At 40.7% G+C, this 19,582-nt stretch overlaps 1 protein-coding gene across 1 annotated transcript; it reads right to left on the reverse strand.

Moving 5' to 3' along the window:
• Positions 1-5,260: 5,260 nt before the first annotated feature.
• On the reverse strand, positions 5,261-6,540 carry MSGN1 (mesogenin 1). The gene has a single exon (XM_005489733.2). The coding sequence runs from the start codon at positions 6,309-6,311 to the stop codon at positions 5,790-5,792; it is 522 nt and encodes a 173-aa protein (XP_005489790.1). The 5' UTR covers positions 6,312-6,540; the 3' UTR covers positions 5,261-5,789.
• Positions 6,541-19,582: the final 13,042 nt, after the last annotated feature.

Raw genomic sequence — 19,582 nt, forward strand, 5'->3', positions numbered from 1 at the left:
ACATGCTTTTCCCCTGGTATTTGGGATGTTATTTTTATATCCCTGTTAACACAAGTTGAAAGCAGATCAATCTTCTTTGTTTATGCTTAAAGTCCTCTGCAATTCAACAGGTGAATGACAAAAGTGGTAAGGGAAAAGAGAAGTCTGGTGTGATTTGTTTTTATAGGAAAATAGGAACAATAACAGAAATATACTGCAGATAGTTATTTCCATTTCAAGTAAATGCTGATAAATCACTGCTAATAAGTAACCTCATATCTGGTCACTGATGGGCAGAAATCTCTTCTTTTATATAGTCTGTATTCAATGACAGCCAGTACTTTAAAACTTTACTCTTTTGGTGACTTAAAGTAGCAACCACTTAATATTGAAAAACTAAGAAAAGTGCCATCTACTTTTTTGTCCCAATTAATTTTCTCTCCCTGGCATATTCCTTTACTCTTTCTTTTACATGCCAAACTCTTCAGTAAATGCTATGCACTTCCATCCAGAGGAAAACATGTTCTGACCATGCTCTAATGATTTGGAAAGCTTAAGGAAGTTTAGCTCCTGGCTTCTGCCACAAATCTATTTGAGTTTTTAGCCACTTCCACATGATTTCTTCTTTTATTTGTGCCTGTGAGCCTAGAAACACCTACAGTATTGGTGAGAATGCTGGAAGGGCATGTGCTTGGAGAGAAATGCTTTAAAGCATAAATAAGCTGAGTTTTCCTCCTTATCATGCACATCAAGCACTGTAAGACTGCAAGCCTAGGCTGATGTTGGTGTATAAAGAAACAAAATTCAGGGGCTTGATCAGGGATGGGGGCTCAGAAGGATCCAGCTTCTTAGAAATAGAAAGATTTATTGGGATCTGTGAATTGTCTTTCCAGTTTCCTGCCTGTTAAAGGCAATAAGAGGATTTGTGGTTGCATGGCAGATAAGTTGGGGAGCAGAACTCAGTCACTGGGCCCTTAGAAGCTGGAGGTGTATTTATATTTTTGTGGAGCATTTTTTAGCTACTGCTAGGCAGAGCTGGAAGCATAGCTCCTGGCTTCCTTAGTCGGAGAGGATATGGCAGCTCCCAGAGAAGCAGCTCTCCCAAGGAACTGGCTGAAGCCCATTTGCAGGAGGTTTTCTTTGTCCCAAGCACACCTATGTGCAGCCCAAATGTGTCACCATAAAACCTCTTGGCACCTACATGGTGCTCCTCAGCATAGAATTTCAAAGCCCTGTGTGTGTGCGGGCGGCCCCGGGCTCGCCTCTGCTTTGGGGGGTGGGGGGCGAGTTCTATGGATCACAGAGCTGGGGCTTGCCTGGGGAGCTTCTTCCACTGTGAGCCCTTAACCACTGGGGAATATTCTCTCCAAGGCACTTATTCTTGTCCTCAAGAGGTGATTTGACCTCCTTGCCCCCCTCAGGGTCTATGTCTAGGTGTTGCTGCTGCTGGCAGCCAACGCTGCTGTACAATCCTTGTAGAGGGCAGAGAAGCTGTGGGTTCAGGTGGAAAGCCTGTCCTGCTGAGTGAGGCTGTGCAAGCCTGCAAGCCTCCTGAATTCTGGACTAATCCCCTGCCTGCAAGACCTCCAAGGCCTCCTCCTTTGCACTGCTGTGCCTCCCGCTAAATAGAGCAGTATCTTATCCTTCCAGCTGCCCCAGAACAGCCCCTGGTCCCTGAGGCAGGAAATGAACCCAGAGTCTATTGTCATATCCTTGGTACCAGCAACTGCTCCTTCCAGCAGCAACAGCTGGCTCACGGCACCAAAGGAGTTAACTGGTATAAAATCCATTATATGTAACTGCCTGTTCTGCCCTGCCTTTTTCTTCCCTAATAAAAGGTTTAGGATGGATGCGGGGCTTCAATCCCTCTTTTCCATGGCTTTTGAAACTTTAGCACTCTGTGGTTACACCTGGTCCCCCCTCAGCAATTCAGCCAGAGAGGAGGCAAGGGCACAACTCTCAGCATGAAGAACAGCTCAGGACACAGCTGCTGGGGTCGTCTTCTCACCTGATTTGGTGCAACTTTCTCATTTCTCTTGCCCTCAGCCTGCTTCTGGGCTGATCTCTGGCTCTGTGAGAAGTGTGTATTTTAAAGTGTGGAAATACTTGTTTAAAAGGCAGAAAAAGGTACTTATGTTCAGCAACTGATAGTAATCACCTTATCAGTAAAATGAGAGTAAAAGACTGGTAGTTCAACCAAATTGCAAGACCTTCTGTATCTCAAGGCTTTTCCTGAGGTTCTAAAATCCACTTCAATTAATTAATTTCTGTAGAGGATCTTATAATGGACTTGCTCCATTTTCTCTTTAGCACTTGAGGACTGTCCTGTCCTTTCATTTTTATGGCTAATATCACTTAAGAAGTATGATTTCATGTACCTGAGAAGATTTGATACAGTAGAAAACTATATTTTAGTGCTGATGGTTTCTTCTTTAGGATCCACATTCTACTCTCCAAGTCACTAAGGAATTTCAATGACATGCTAACCTGCAAAAGAGTGAGCTCTTGGGGACAAAAGAGTTAATTTTGTGTAGGACTAACCCCAGTTGCCTCCCCTGTGTCTTTTCAGCATGCTGAACTCTATCAGACAGAGTATAAATTAATTTTTTAGCCATGGTCTTTCAGCTATTTTAGCTTTATTTCCATGTATATTTTTAACACATGATGTTGAGAGAAGGTGCTTCTGTGTGAGAGATGTTCTCTACTTCTGTGACTTGTGCAACTTTTTCAGACTGAGGTTCAAATTCTTGCCTCTTTTCTTCAGATTATTGCTGTTAGAATTAAATACAGCTTATGGACCTTACTCTACTGAAAGTTACATCTCATAACCATAGGTGGGGAATCTCTTGATCCCTTTCACATCACTTGGATATCCTAAACTCCTGGGCCTAAAGGAAAATGAAAAGGAACCTGAAACTGTATTCAATTTTATTGAGAATAACAAAATCCAACATTTAATAGCAGCAGGCCTTGTACCCTCTTGTACTGTGAATACAGTAATTCAGATAATTTTTTCTGGATCAGTGAAATGTGTGTCAAGGGGAAGAGTTACAAAAGGTGGGGCTTATAGAGATGTTTCATGTTAGGCAGAGCAAGAATTAATTTCTTTCTGACAGGGAGGAACAAATCTGACACATCCTGGGAAACCTTAGCCATGGGCAGTACTAAACCTACTTCTTCCTCCTATTCCCACACCTAAGTTGGTCCCGCCATCCCCACAGGTGAAAGGAGAGATCCCCTGAGAGCGGATCAAACAAATTAAGTTGTGCATGAGCAGAACCTATTCTAACAAACTCTCTGCATTGTGGGCTTTGACCCCACTGTGGCACAGGGAGTGATTCAGTGCAGCTCCTTCCCCAAGGTCAGCTTAGATGCAGCCCTGTCCTGCTGCAGCCGTGGGAGTAGACACAGCCAAGGTCTGGCTCACTGACACGGAGCCGTGTCTTTCTGGGACTCACAGCCTGGCCTCATGGCTTACCTAGAGCTGCTGTTCCACCTTGCACTTGCAAGGAGAGCAACTCCTTGGGCATGGAAAAAGTTACAGCTCAGCTGCTTCAGGGCATTTACCTCCCTATTTCACTGGGGTGGTGGGGAATGCTGACTGAGCCACTTCTCCAAGGTGCAGGGTACCTTCTCCTGGGCCTTTCTCCATGCAGCATCACCCAGCTTGTGAGCAGCACTTTCTGAGGCCGTTAGTCTTTGCAGATGGGGAAACTGAGGCAGCAATGCTGGATGATCAGCCAAGGTCATTAATAAAATAACAATTAAAGCAGAGCCTTTTAACTCCTTGTTTCTGTTTTAACCATGACCCTGTAGGCTTCCATAGTTGGACAGCATAGTCCCCACCTGTAGTTTCAGGTGTAGAACATTTAAAAGGCAAGGTTAGAAGACTTCCCACAAATGTCTTTGAGAAAGAATCAAACTTTTAGTTATAGTTCTGTGCAAGGTATCATGCAGTTTCAATCCTTTGCAAAATATTCAGATTGACTTTCCCTATGTGGAAAATCTGCTGAAATCTGGATAAACTGCACAGATTTATACTGAGGAATGCTCTCCTGACATCGGTGTTGCCACCTCATATTTCTGATTTGACAATTTTATAGGGCTTTAAAAAATTATTCTACTTATACTCTTGCTGAATCACTGAAGCCTGTAACAAATCTAACATGGGTTAGTTACAAACAGAAGCATATGGGATATGCTTAAATGTGGTTACATCTGAGTGACAGTAGTACCTGCATAAATTTGAGGGTAGTTGCTTATTTGTGATAGTGCTGGATTTCATTCTGATTGCCCCAATATGCACATACTATGTGAGAAGAGGACTGAATTAACCTAGGCTGATCCTTGGAAGAAAAAATGTACAAAGATAATTGTAATTCCTTCTAAACAAACAGAGGAGAAAAAAAGGGGAATGAAGTTTTAGCTTTGTGGTTCTCTGCTACAGGATTTATCCACAAATCTAAACCAGCTGTCCCACAGATACAGGCTGATCTGTGGAGAGACAAACCTGTTACCTTCCAGCTGCTGTGTGCTCTATGCCTTATATCTCCCCTAACAGAAAAAATTCATATAACTTAAATGAGTAATTGGCTCCCCACACCTGGGGTTTGCTCCTCTCTGGCTTCTTTCATAGGCCAAGTCTTATGGCTCAGCCAGGCAATGAGATTTACAGAGCAGCACATACCTTCAGTGGTGTGGTGCCCATCACCTGGAAGTCGAAGTCATTAAAATTAAAACTACATCCCCAGTTTTTTCGTTTCTTTGGGGTTTTTTAATCCTTTGTGTGCATGTGTTACAGGACTGTGACTGGCTGTAGAAAACAGCTGATCTTTGATTGGCTTTTAATAAAATTACATGGTTACCAGAGCCCTCCTAGCTTTCAGGACACTTTGAGAATAAAACTTCACATCTTTGTGAAACCTAAATCAATTTATTTCATGTCAGAGAGAAAGACATCTCAATATAATCTTATTTGTTTAAGAAATTTGATGTAAAAGTCTTCCATCATTTATTGGCATTGAATAAGGGTTTTTTTACACATTAAATACAGAAAAATTATATACTTCTGTATATATTAATAAAGAAAAGAGGACTTAGCAGTTTATCTATACAAAATGTCAGTTTGCTTATATTTCATTTTCAATATTTAGCAGTCATCACTAGATTTTACTTATCTATCAATCAGATTTATAATACAGGATACAGACTATGACATATTTATTTGTTTACATGCAGAGATGTTCTCAGTTACTTCATTTTTAGGTACAGCGGACTGGTGGATAAATAGACAATACATGAACTAAACACATGTTTTTCCTTATCCTATGATTAAAGTGCCTACAAATCAATACACTTAGTATTCTTATGAAGCTGTTGTCATTTTTTAAAAATTCAGTTTAACACCTGTGGATTTACTATTGTCCTTATAAAACAGGCTCAGTCAGAGCAGTGATATGTAAATCCTAGGAAGATCAGCTGTCTCTCTTTTTTTTTACTTTTGTATCAGACTAGGTTTAATGTTTCTCAAAAGCTTATTAAAACAAAAAAATTAAAAACAAACAAACAAAAAACAACAACAACAAAAAAGGCAAAGAGCAAGACTTCTGTCTCATCAACCTGCAGCTCAGGTTTTCAGGCAATCCTACATCACCTTCCAGCCTCGCGTCCCAGGTACAGCGGCGCTTCCCCGTCCCTCGCACCGTCCTCCTGTCGCACCGAGCCCCGCCGTTCTCTGGCGAGGGAGATATTTCGATGTTTTTTGTTTGTAAAGACCCTGAGCGTGCCGGGCCAGGCGCTCACGGCGGGCTCTACGCCCGCTTGACGCCGTTGAGGAGCTCGGTGAGCTCGCCGATGTACTTGATGGTGTACTTCAGGGTCTGGATCTTGGTGAGGGGCTGGCCGCGCTGGCTGTAGATGGGGGGCAGGTAATTGCGCAGCGTGTGCAGCGCGTCCGCCAAGGTCCTCATGCGCAGCTTCTCCCGCTCGCTGGCCTTCCTGCGCCGCTGGGCCGACATCCGCACCTTGGTGCCCTTGGGCAGCCGGGCCTGCCCGGGGCTGGGCAGGTAGGCGGCGGGGAACTCCACCAGGCCGTAGCCCGCCAGGCCGCTGCCGCCGCCGCCGCTGCTGTAGGGGGTCTCGGCCGCCGGCGGGCACGGGGACGAGGAGTAGGATTCGAAGGAGGGCGTCGGGGACAGGCTGTGCGGGGGCGAGATGGGGTGCAGCTCGAAAGGCCCAGCGGAGCTTTTCCAGTCCCAGGCCGACAAGCAGGCGGGGTGTTCCGAACCCAGAGCATCTTCCATGTTGATCAATGTCTCGTGCAGCTTGTCCATGCTGGAGGAGCGCTCGGGAGAAGCGGTGCCCACTGCCCAGCAGCAAAGGCTGGAGCCGCCGGCTGCCGAGAGCTTTTTATGATGGAGGGAGGAAAGTGACAGAGTGGGAACACGGGCTTGGTGCGAGGAGTTCAAAGGAGCGCCAGAAGTGCTAAGATAGAAAATGAACTCCTGATGTGCTAGTTTCTTCTCAGTGATAATTATCAACCTTCAGCTAAAAAGCCTTTAAGCTAACAGTCAACAGCAAGAAAGGGAGAAAAAAAGATTATCTTCTCGCAACTAAACCGATTAAGGCTGCGCATCTACATTGAGCGTTGGGCTAGGGGGAAAAGTGCTGAGAGAGGAAAAAGAAATTTAATCATTTTGCAAAACAATTTACAGATCTAGAATTTATTGGTCGCTAAGACAGACCCTAAATTTAGGCCATTGAGCCCTGATTTCTGAAGGCGATGGCACTGCAGCAGTGATATGTGACGCATGTTGACTGCTGCTGGGCTATCTCTTATCTGCATGTTAATTGTGAAAGTCAAAGATGGCTTGTTTGGATTTGTGTGTGTTATGGCTCTTTGTGGATTTTTCCTCTCATGAGATTGCAACTCACGAGGAACCAGTCACTCTGGTTTTCAATACGAGAAAGGAGGAAAGAACTGCAGTACATTCCTCTGCAGTTTGTAGCTTTATATGCTATTTTAATACATGACTGGGAAATCAAAAAGGAAATGCGTAATTGTAAACAAGGTCAAAGTCCCATTAAAAAATAGGAAAATGTAATTAAAAAGAAAGATCTAGGAAGCAAAATATACAATGTATAAACTTTGGGTCCAGACAAATGTTTCCATGGAAATTTAATTCAAAGTAATATACAGGCTATATGTGTGATAGAGAAGAGTAGAAGCTACTTCTGTAAAATTTTCTACTTGTAGGAATCTGTTCTTCTGGCAAAAAAAAGCCCTTTTCCAGGCCCTGTTCAATGCAACAGTAGTTATATATTACACAGTTCAAGTGAAAATGTATAACCTATAAATTAATATCATTAATAACAAGTACTTTTCATCTCTAGGCTTCAGTACAGCTTCCAGTGATGATTAATGGTCTCTATTACTCTGGGGAAATGGATAAGTGGAGGCAAGGAGGAGCTTTCCCCAAATCACACAGCAAAGCATAAGGAGAGCCAGGAAAACTGTCCAAAACTCCTGAGCTCTGCAGCTGTTGAGCAGCTTGGCTGCAAGCCATGACTTTGTGTTGGCACATAATGGAAGCAAAATGTAGTATTTAATGAAAAGAAGGGGAGAAGGAGTGTCAACCTGGAGGAAAAATAAAAAGAGGAATTATTTTAGAGTTTCCTTCTGTGTAGTGATCTCTGTGTGCTCCATAATCTACTCCAAACAAAGGCAGGGAATGCCTCAGAATTGAACACAGCCTGCTGAGGTTTTCCTGAACACGCCACTTCCTTCTGTGAAATCCTTACTGCAACCACATAGAAAAAATCCAATCCAATACTAGCATAGTCACTGGGGAGGCTTTTGTGAGTTTTTCTGAGTTAGGTATCAAAATGTTAGGAGGCATCTTATGGTTTAAAACTTACTGGGTTTATCCTGAGATGAGTAAGAAAGTACCAAAAAGTGAAGGATTTTTGCATTTCAACCAGCGCTGAGAAAGTTTGACTATGGTGACATCTACCCCACGCAAGAACTCAGAGCACAGCTCCTGCAGACAGGATTGCTTTGTGTTTTATGAGTACCTCATCATATTCTGAGCTCTTCTCTGGTTCCTCGTTAAGGAAAATGAGATTAAACAATCCTAAGAAGCACAGACATGCTAAAACTGCTAAAAAAATAAAATTAAGACAAGATGACATGTATTTTCTGTGACTTCAGTGATCTGAATGGTTTCACCGAGTATCCAGACAAGGGTCACAATGTCACAAGTTAGACATAGGATCTAATTTTACATAAATAGGGAATTTGTTCTTTCCTACTCTTTTTCCTTCTTCTTCCCTGTATTTGTGTTTATAGTGTCTTTCCTATTTGATAGGGCCCCTGCTCTTATTTCACGTCCCCTCTCAACACAGCAATTAAAAGACTACAAATATAGAAATATAAGGAGGGGGAGGTGGAAAAGGAGGCACTTTTGTGTGAAAAGGAAAAGAATCTTCCCAATGTATGTATGCATATATGTATATATACATGTCTACATGTGCATAATTTATACTTATGAAATATATAAATTTATTAAAAATACACATAGTGAGCACATATATAGACTGTTCTGTACAGCAGTTTCATTTTGGAACCAAATAGCAATTTAATGCAGTCAAATTTAGAAGCAAAAACTTCAACCAGTCACTTGTTTGCTGACTATAAATAATGTACCTCACCAGTTAATTTATGGGTTGATCATAGAAAGTGTTGGTCAGATAGCAAGGTGGGGAAGGACTTTGTGCACATCCAAGATTTTGTACAGATTTTTGCTGTGAATAAGAGATTAACTCATTCTGATTTCATCTCTCTGTTATATATTGAGATTAGGCAGGGAAGAGGAATGCAAATTATAGCAATAGCTATCATATTTTCTTATGTCTTATGAGTAAATGTTTAAAGCAACCAAGGCAGGATATGAGAGTATGTAGACAATTATTCTAATAATTGCATGAAAAATCACTGGATCTTATAAGTTTATGTTCCTGTGAACTGTTACACATGCAAGAAAGTTTACAGGCTTTTCTATATTAATAGATATTATGGGGCTAATGCCTTGCAGTTGTTGTGCATCCTTTTTATGACCATTGTGCTCCCTGACACTGTTTTAGCTTGGGCACACCTATTTGTGTCCCAAAGGCTGCCTGGCTGTGATCTGGGAGAGGCCACCAAGGGCACAGGGGTGAGCAAAGGGTTTCCCCAGACTAAAGCAAGCATTGCCACAGCACATCTTCAGAGCCAAAGGAGGGGCTGTGCCCTGTTTGCTCTGCTGGTGGAGATGCAGACAGAGGTTCCGTTTAGAAAACCAGCCACCCATTCATTTCTGGCCACAGCCCTCATGTTCCCTACAAAGACTCAAATGAAGAGTACCTCAGTTTTGGCTGGATTGGGAATTTGTGTAACACCTCTCCATGATCCTGGTGTGATCCACAGCCTGCATAAGTCAGCAGAGTCTCGTGGCATGTAGCTGTTCTTTTTGGACAACTCTACATTTGCACCCACAAGAATGAGAATTCTCACTTAGGAAATTACCTTGCAAAATATATAAGAAAATTATAACATGCAAAAATCGATGGGAATGGTAGAGCAGTTCTCAGTGTTATTTATAACACTTTAAAAAGTATTATACAGAGGAAGGTAAGGCTACAGGCTGGATACCAGGTTTATTTTTCTAAACCCTATGACAACTGGCTGCTCTCATTAAAGTACTAAGAAAGTCTAGTATTTCAGGTGGCCTCTTCCTAGACATTAAATACACAGAAAAAGGAAAAAACCAAAATTTTGCAATCTTTTTTTATTCTGCCTCCTCAAAATTTTAGGAATTTCCTTTTTATCCATTAATAATGTCAAAACATTGAAGGAAAGTGAGATACTAGGCTAACACCAGTGAAATATGAACTGACAAAAAAACGATAAGGCATTTTCTTCTTGACTGGTAGTTTGGATTTTCATTTCAATAATCTATTCTGCAGTACAAAGGCTAACATCTCAATCTTCATCTCCTTTAAAATGAAATGTTCCTTGCTCATATTTTTGAATTCATCACAGGAAAATGGATGCATGAAGGAGCAAAAATTTTTCCATTTAAAAAACCAAAACCACCCATGGCATAGAAAATTTCTAGAGCTTCAGGTTTTACATTTAAAATAAGAAGTCCAGATAATATGGCATGATTATGTATAGTAAAAAAATGCATTTTTTTGTGCAGTAATTTACAACTGATATTTTTTTTTCTATATTAGAATGTATTTCCACCATACTGTGATTTTGATAGGAGAAACATACAGTGAGTAAAAAACTGTAGTGTCTGGGAAGAATGCAGGCTGAAACTGAGTTAACATGGATAAAGATGTTTAAATAACAGTAATCTCATCACAGTCAGCCTCCTTCACAATCAGCACAGAAATCTAGGCTTATTTTTCACAAGAAGTAGATCATAGTAACGTCCTTGTGGAGCACTTAGATGACACAGTCTCATCTTGCAGTTTGTAAGGTGAAAAAAAAACCAAAAAACATCTCCCAAAAGCTTTTAAAGTCACTTTGCCTCCTCTTTTCCAAGCAGCTCCCCAAGCATCAGCTGCAGCGCTGCCCGCTTGCTGTGGAGGTGTCTGTGTCCTTCCTGCACAAGGAGTCATCACCACATATAAACTGTGGGGCAAGCAGCTGCAGGTCTCACCAGCTTCAGCAGACGCAGCAGGTGTTCAACACTTCTGAAAAACAGTCTTGAACACCTCTGTTTACACCCAAGCTGGCAATAAAGGAAGGAAAGGATCCACCACATTTGTTATCCAGACTCACCATTAGCCACCAGACAATGCTTCTCTCCTTTTTAAGACTTTGCCTCTGTTTGGGTAGAATAAATTTTTTTTTTTTTTTTTTTAGAATTTTTAGACCTTGAAGCTCCCTTCCTAGTTGTGGAAGAAGGTTTAATCTGGGTCCAGCCTCAACTGAAACAAATAAGACTTCTGAATAAGCAAGCTGGTCAACAAATCCATATATTTGGGGCTTTTTTAAGGTCAGTATGCTGAAGAATGCAGATGCATAGCCACTTACAGTTCCCAAAGAGAAAAAAGGCAGTAAGAGTACAAGGACCAATTCTAAGTCCAGTCGTATAACAGGAGGCCAAAACCCTTCCTATAATCAATGAAAATAATATGTAAATTAGATATCTAATTGTTATTAGACAACTAGACCGTCTTTGATCACGCAAATCTGTAGCTAGCCCAAAAGAAACTGTTGTTATTAATTTGTAGTAAGATCAGAATGCTGTTAAAAAAATGTTCTAATGCTGTTAAAAAAATCCTGCCATAAAAATTTAAAACATTTAACGTTCTCAAGGGTGCCACTCCAAAATATCCAGACTGGACCCTGCTCATGGAGCAGAAACAGTCAAGTGAGTGATCACTGATTTCTCCAGGGCTTTGCATAGTGAACAAGCATCTCTCTGGTGTTGGGTTGGTAGGATCAGAACTTATCTATTTGCTTTACATCCTCGAATGTAAGTATTTGATCCTCAAAACAGTGTCAGTCCCCATCGACTGACAAGTGACATCAGCTCTGCAATTCATTTAAAACATCTGATCTCCAAGCAACTGGCTCCCCAGATGAAAAGCCCTACGTGTGGAATTTACACCTACCCACCTTTTAAGTAGAGAGTTTATTACCTAGTGGTTTTCAGCTGATATTTAGGAATGTCTTTTTAATACCCCTGTTAACAGAAGTTGAAAGGAGGTTCGACTGTGTGGTTGGTCTTTAATATCCACTGGCTACTTCAGCCAGAAGGAAGGGGCAAAGCTGGGGGAGGAAGGAGAGCCTAATAAGATTAATTTTGCTCAGAAATGAGAAGTAACAGATATTATGAAAATAATAGAAGCTATTTCTGTAGGAAAACTCTGTTAGCACTTGGTGCAGCTAATTATGTCAGCTTTCACATTTAGTTTTAAAAATGGTTGTGTGCTGTAATGGAGGGGATATATCTCCATTTTTCATGGGAGAGGTGGAGGGTTACCTGTTGCAAGAATTTCAAGATCAGCTATACCTCCTTTCCTACCCAAATGCATACATTCAAATTTATTAAACTGTGAAGTACAATATATTTTATCTCCAAGTGTTTCTTCTTCTGTCCCATGAACAGTGGGATGATTGCCTTTGGTATGTGTAACAGTGGTTTCACAGGGCTTATTAAAAACTGGGATAGCACCTAAGGGTTTGCACTCTTGTTTTCCTGCTATTAATATGCGCTTTCATACATTCATTTTGTGACCTGATGAATTTTGCAGAACTAGGTAAATATTATTATATTTAGGTAAATATTATATACAAGAAATTATATACAAGAAAATATTATATACAAATTTAGGTAAATATTATATACAAGAAATTCCAATAGCCAAGAAAATTGCATTAAAAGCTCAGTTGTGGCTGTAGTCAAGCTGCAGAGCTGTGTGTTTGTGAAGGGAGCTCTTTTTCAATTTCTGTGATTACATTTCAGCTCAGGCTGTTCCTTTTTGTCCACTGAACCTCTTCATCAGTGTCTGCTCATTTCTTCCTCCCCCACATCTCAGCACTGATGGGCAGAATTGCTGTGCACTGCTAACAGAAACCATGTTTCATCTCCATGCTAAATGAAGTTATGCTCTGGGCAAAGTCTCAGTTCAATAATTATAAAATGGATCAATAGTCTGGATAAGAGACAACATACAAGTGTTAGATTACAGATTTTATTTAGCACTTACATATTCTGAAATAAAATGCTGTGTGTCTGTTTGAGCACCTTTCAGAGCACATGGTTAGCCCTGGGTCAGGACCATTAATTTCAAACTGCAATAATAGATTTCTTGACAACTTGCTAAATCTTCATTTTAGTCACATTCAATCTCACCAAAACGCCCCCAAGTCTGTCTTTCAAGCTATTGATGAATCTAAATAGAATGTTAATTTGGGGAATTTTTTTTTTGCATTTGCTCAGAGTGGTTGCATGAATTTTGCCCACTGAATTAAACTCAGTCTTAGAAGAGTCCCATGAATCCATTTGAGTAAAATTGTTTGCATTTTTGTAGGTAATGCTTTGTATGCAGAGGTTTCCAAATGATATTGAGGTTTCCAAATGATATTGAAGTGTAGGTAGTGCTTAATGTCTTGGAGAGCAGAGCTTCCATCAGAGGGACTGGAGAAAATTATCTGGGAGCAGCCTTGGGATGTGCAGAGAAAGCAAAAGCAAATCCCTGTGCTGGCTGGGGTAACCCCCTGCAGCAGCACAGGCTCAGGGGGACAAGCCAGGAGCAGCTTCTTGGAAGACCTGGGAATCCTCGTGGGTTGAAACACTGGAGCAAGTCCAGAAAAAGTTCACCAAGCTGTCTGGGGGACCCGGGAATGTGGTGTGTGGACAGAGGTGCTCAGGGCAAGCCTTACCTCTGCCTGCAATTGCAGCTACCTGGTGGGAGGGGAAAAGAAGAGCAGCCAAGCTCTTTGCACACTGCAGGAAAGGGGCAACAAACAGCATTTCTGAGTCTTAAAAGCCCTTGACCTTTCAGTGATGCAGTATGGGTTTGCTGCTGGTGATAGAAGACACAGATATTTTTCCTGCCTGATTATATCTTTGAACAGTATATATTTTTGAACAGATTATTTTTTTTTGAACAAGACCATAGTGCAGAAGTCTGTGTTCTCTACCACTGAAGACCCTGCTCCTTTTCTTTACTTCATAATCAACTTTTATTTTCTACCCCTTCTCAATTTTTCTACTTCTAGTTTGTTCCATCTATCACTAAATATTATTCCTTTCCCTCTTTGTTTGTCGTTTACTCCCTCTCTTTAAGATTTCATCGACTTGATTTTCTGTGTCTCACTCTTTTTGGTTTTTCTTGGTACTGACAGTAGAAAATGATGCCTTTTCTTGACATCTGCTCATATAATCATACATCTCTCTTTATCTATTCAGTTGCATGGATAAAGTTAACTTAAAATCAGGAAACATGTAATTATCCACTTGAAACAAGTTCTTAAGGCGGTCCTAAGCACAGCTTATCAAACAGGTATATTGTTTTAGCATATAGTTACAGATAGGGACTCAGTTAAGGTTGTAAAGTTGAAAATAAAATTTCTTTAGGTCACTGTTGTTTAGAAATTATTTTTTTATTTCTGTTTTTAAACACGAAAGAGAGTAAAAAACCTAAACTCCAACCAAGAATACTTAAGTATGGGTCAACGAGTTAAATTTAGGAACCTATCATCAGGTCAGACAAAGAGAAGGTAAAATGTATAACTAGAGGGAAAAAAGGATTACCAATCAAACCCTCAGCTTGCCTTCATTCTGAGAGCCCATTTAGCTGTGTGCTGCTGTCCCCATCACTCTGAGGAGACACAGACATCTGGTTTGCACCCTGCCTGAGTTCCTGCTTAGTTAATGGTAATTGGATGTGTAAAAGTGGTGCATGCATGAATAAGCAGGTAGATCTCACAACAGCAGGTATGCAAATCCGGGAGGCAGCTGGTCCTGGCTACCACTCCACTCCCTGAGCATCCCCTTTGCTGCAATCCAGGAAAAACAGTAAAGCACTTTCTGTGGAGGCAGCACAACCAGGTCACAACCAGTGAAATCCAGGGAAATCAGGTCACCAGTGTCCCGTTCTCCACCCTGCCACTGACCTGCATGATCACAAAAAGTCCGTGTCTTCTGCTCTTGCTCCCCAGATCTCTCCCTTCCTTGGATGGAGGCTGTGCCAGGGGAGGGATTGCCTCTGCAGAGATCTCTATAGTGCCCACCACAGCAGTCAGCTTAAAAGACTATAAAATGGAGACGGAAATAGAAAGCAATTAAATCTAAATTCTCCGTTTGATACTGCTTTAAGCCAGTTGAGCTTCCAGAGAAGTGATTTTCTACAGTAAACATTGGGTTGTAGTAAAAATAAAAACAAAGAAAAAAAAAAAAAAAGGAAAACGTTGATTTCCCTGACATTGACCTGCCCTGTCAGGCTGGGATGCGCATTCATCAGTGTCTCGCTCTTATCTGGTATCTGACATTCTGTGATCAGTTGAAAGCAAAGTAACACAGATGGATGGCGTTCCCTTTTGAAGAACAAAATGTACCGAGAACTGAATTTTCAAGTACATTCAACTTGAAGTTAACTCTTAGATTGAAGGAGCATCTTTTAAAGGAGAGGCAGGAAAAAAACAAAAACAAAAAAAAAAACCCCAAAACCAAACAGGAACTCAGAAGGGCATTTGGGGTTTCCCTATTGATGTGCACCAAAGTAAGCTAACATTTACATAGTCCCTGCTACCTTAGTGTGCTCCAGACAATGGCTAATCAGTACTCATTACACAGCTTTAAAAAGGCCGAGTATTCTGGGGTGGTGACCTGCATCCTCCCAAATAAAACCTGGAGCCTGAGGCTATTTGGCCACACACCTCCATCCTTGGAGCTTTCCTGAGATCAGACTGGCTGTCCTCCTCCAAGGAACCTATCAGGCCTTGTATTCTTTCAGAGGAAAAGATCAATTTGTAGAGATATCATTTGCTAATGGAACAGGAATGAATTTGATCCAGAGAATGTTTTAATTAATGAAAAGACTACTTTAGGAATCAAATAAGATGAGAATGAAATGGAGCACTGGCTCACACACCTGGAATTCATCATTACAATCCAGCAAAGGAAACAGCTAATTATGTGAAATTTTAAAAGATCATGAGGGATACAATGTTCCTGTTTCAAATTCTAAGCTACGTTCCTACTGAATCCTTAGACCTCCTGCTTACATGGGGGTCAGATAGTAAATACTAAGAACATCTTTTATATATCCTAGAGTTGTGTTAGATTATGCTCATGGTGCCAGGAGCACCCTGATTTTTTTATTTAAACGCTTCCTTTTCTAGCCCAAAGATAGCTCGTCCAGAGAGTTAATTTTTTCTTTTTTTTTTTTTTTAGCAAAGTGAAAATTTAAATAATATTTAATAAGGGGCTCCATGGCTGCCACAGTCTTTTCTCACTTGGTGTCAAAATTCTTCAAGTGTTCTGCAGCAAGAAGTTCTTTTCAGTAATAAATTCAAACCTGTGGAAGAAGCCAATCTTAATAGCTAGCGGACCGCCAGATTGTATTCTTTAAAATTTTCCATGAGGACTTTCTCTAATTTAAAATAAACTCTAATAACAGAAGTCTCAATGTCTTTTATTTCTAGTATTATATAAAGGCCACTCAAATTCAGCAATAAAATATTTTCTGGACACAAATAGTTTTAATTATTTTTTTTTTTGGTGTAGGTCTTCAGGGTGACTCTCAGAGCTACTTTTGCTCCTAGGTCTTCCACCTGGTAAAACGTGCTCATAAGTGTCCGGCCAGGGGCACAAGCACTGAGGGGAAAAGATCAAAGCCTATATATGTGTCAAACTTTCAAATGCAAATCACCTGCCATAACTCTGCTGAGAACAAATCCTTCATTATCACCATTCTGTGAAAGGCCTAAATTAGCCCGAATTAGCTGAAAAGAACAAGAAAAAGAAAGTCATCTATCTTCCTGTGAGTTTTATTACCTTTAGATTTATTTGGCTAATGGTTTGATAGCCCACTAATCCGAATATATGCATAACCGATTCTTCAAATAATCCATAAATAAAATACGCAATCACATAATGTTGTTATTAAAGTGAGATCTGTGATAATAAATTAATAAAAGAGCACTTAAAATAAGCCACTCCTTTTCATTGCCAAACTATGAGCTACTGTGATTGATATAATAGCAATTATCAACTGGCTTCTTAGTTTGAATCACATTTAGAGGAATTTTTTTAATGTGCACTTCCTAAATTGTGTGTTCTCCAGATAGATGCTGCACTCATCTTTACTATTGGCTGTCATTCTGCAAACATAATTACTTCTCTAAGAGGTACTATGTCTTGGAGTTTTTTATGAATACCTTTAGTGATGTAATAGAATATTTGATCAATTTAATTGACTATAAGAGCAGGAGTTATAACCCCCCACAATCACACTGTACTTTATAAGGGGAAGTCCTAGCACTGTATTTTGTTAAATGAACAACTGCACAGAGGTTTTGTTAAGTGAACATTATTTGGAGCTTTATAGCTCCAAAGAGGGTAGACTGCTGTGAGAAAGCTCTTGGTTGGGCTGGACAAGGCAATGTCTGGGAGGAGCTGGCTGGGGACCCTGAGCTCCACAAGCTTCTTCACAAGGTGTCCTTGGGTGGGTCTGGTGGGACTTCCCAGAATATCTTTGCTGGTAAATTCTGTCTGCACCATGGACACTTTGTACCTCACTGGCCCTTCTTTGGTCAGATTTTTAATATATTCTCTCCCCGAAACATTCATCCCACAGAGTCACTTGCTTGGGTTGTATTCCAAGTTAGCCATACAGTTAATCACAATGTTCAAACTCATGTAATTTCCACAGGGAGGAGTAACAAGGTTCTAAGATTTTTATACAAGAAGGCTATACCAGATCACATGGATGAGGACACCCCAATTTTGAAATTTTCCTGTTCACCGTCATGTCAGAGCAGCTCCAAGTCTTTGTCTTCAATAGTGATAGTGCCCTGGCCGTTGGAAGACAATGATTGTTGATAGTGATTTTTCCTGAATCTGTAACTTATGGCTTCCCACCACAGTTTGTGTTGTAGTAGAAAAGAAAAAAATAAATCCCACACTTAAATTACTGGTATCTTACAAGGTAAATATACTATCACAAAGAAGCTTTTTCAAGATAGCACCTCTGTTATTGGTAGGAATATAATCTTGGTGGATTTGTTCAGTTCTCTGTAAAAATTCCAACATTTTCAATGCCAGAGCCACATACCCATTTTACACAGCTATTTTTCAGATTATCACTGTGGAGAGAGGAATGTTCTCTCCATAAGACCTCAGTGGTGAGCTGTTAAGAATAGAACAAACAAAGAATTACCAGCCTTTTAAATTTTTTGTATTAAATATGCTAGGTTGTTACACAGAAATCAATAGAATTTTACAGGATATTTTTCAACCCAGTTTCCAAACCACTAACACCAGAGATTACAGTGTGGAAGGTGTTGGATTAGGAGGTTCTGGATAAAGGTTTGTTTGGTAAATAGAAACTTGGCCTTTGAAGCTGAAAAAGCCACCACCAACCCCAAATAGAAAATATCACTGTTCATCCTGCTTGGTATCATTATTATATCTCAGAACTCCTTATCTATCTGATTATTGTAGCATTTTCTTCTGGTATTGCTAAAAAGAATATTCTTAGAACAGCAGAATAACATATTCTATGAGTTTTTACCATTACCGTACTAGAAACCATAGCAGGCAGCAACTGACTGTAATAGGGGGGAAAACCAACAAAATGCCATCAACTGAAAACAGCATTTCTTTAGAAATCACAAACAAAAATCATGAGGCTACAACTTTTCCCAGATATCTTTCTTGCAAATTCTAAGCAATCTGCAAGAAAAGGGGTTTTTAGAGAGGGAAACAGAGCGACATCCTCTTTGATGATGGCATTTTGGTAGATGCCAGAACAATGGTGTATTTCTGCTTGGAGATGCATGAACACAAACCCATCACCTTGCCTTGGACCTGACTGATAGGAAGAACACCTACAAATCCCACACATCTCATGATAAATAATAAACACAGAGAACACAAATCACTATCTGAAACCATGCTGTAAAAGCTTGTATTTTTCAGGTTAAAAGGTAATAGAAAAGCAGGGGTAGATGTTGGGCTGTGCATGACTCAAAAAAATCATCGTAGGGGCCATAGACAGGGAGGACAACAGTTTGGCTGGGTTTGTACAAAGGAGTACAGAGCTGCTGATCTGCATGCCTTGGGCTTTGCCAGGAGGTTATACCAAATCTGGCAACATAAGAGCTTGGGAATGCAGGATTCATATATGCCCTATGCCGCCCCACTGTACTATTTCCTGCTTTTCTGTCGAATTTCCTAAACTTCTCTCTAATATCGGCATCACCTTTCTCAGTTTTTTGATTACTCCTCAAGGCAAAGCCTTTACATCCTCATGTAGCCCTGCTGTACCCTCTTGGATGTGCTGTACCCTCTATTCTTGGATGTGACCGCCAGCCAGAGACAGCCCACATCCCAGCTTAGGGCACACATGTCAGCTGGCTGCCCAGCAGACTGTCAGCAGAACCACTGGTGGTTTCTTTCCATCAGGAAGGCATAGCCCTAATTAGCACAAATCACTCTACCTCATATTTCTAGCTGGCAGGTCTGATTTGGTAAAGAAGCCATACAATAATTAGAAAAACTAGCAACACATTAGTCTGGAGATAAAGTCCTATGAAGCTCCTGTACATTAGGTATGCATGTGGATGTCACGCTTTGTTCCATTAAATTCCAGGTTTTGGGGATTCTGAGACTGAGTTCAGGGCTCTTTCCCATCCAGCTGTAGATCAAGCAGCAAATTTAACTCTCCAGTGGAAAAGCTTCAAAGAAAATGTCTACAGTACACTGCAGTGGGCTGAGAGACAGAGGCTTAAAAGCTAAATCTGCTCTGGGATGTGGCAGTCATGTTGGACTGAAAGACAGTCTGAATTCAGCCTCAAAGCGGGCCACAAATTTCATGG

Source organism: Zonotrichia albicollis, chromosome 3 (assembly GCF_047830755.1).
Source record: "Zonotrichia albicollis isolate bZonAlb1 chromosome 3, bZonAlb1.hap1, whole genome shotgun sequence".
NCBI lineage: Eukaryota > Metazoa > Chordata > Aves > Passeriformes > Passerellidae > Zonotrichia > Zonotrichia albicollis.

What these genes read in the sequence shown, in the direction of transcription:
- MSGN1 (XM_005489733.2), bottom strand. Translation starts at nt 6,311, where the DNA reads ATGGACAAGCTGCACGAGACATTGATCAACATGGAAGATGCTCTGGGT.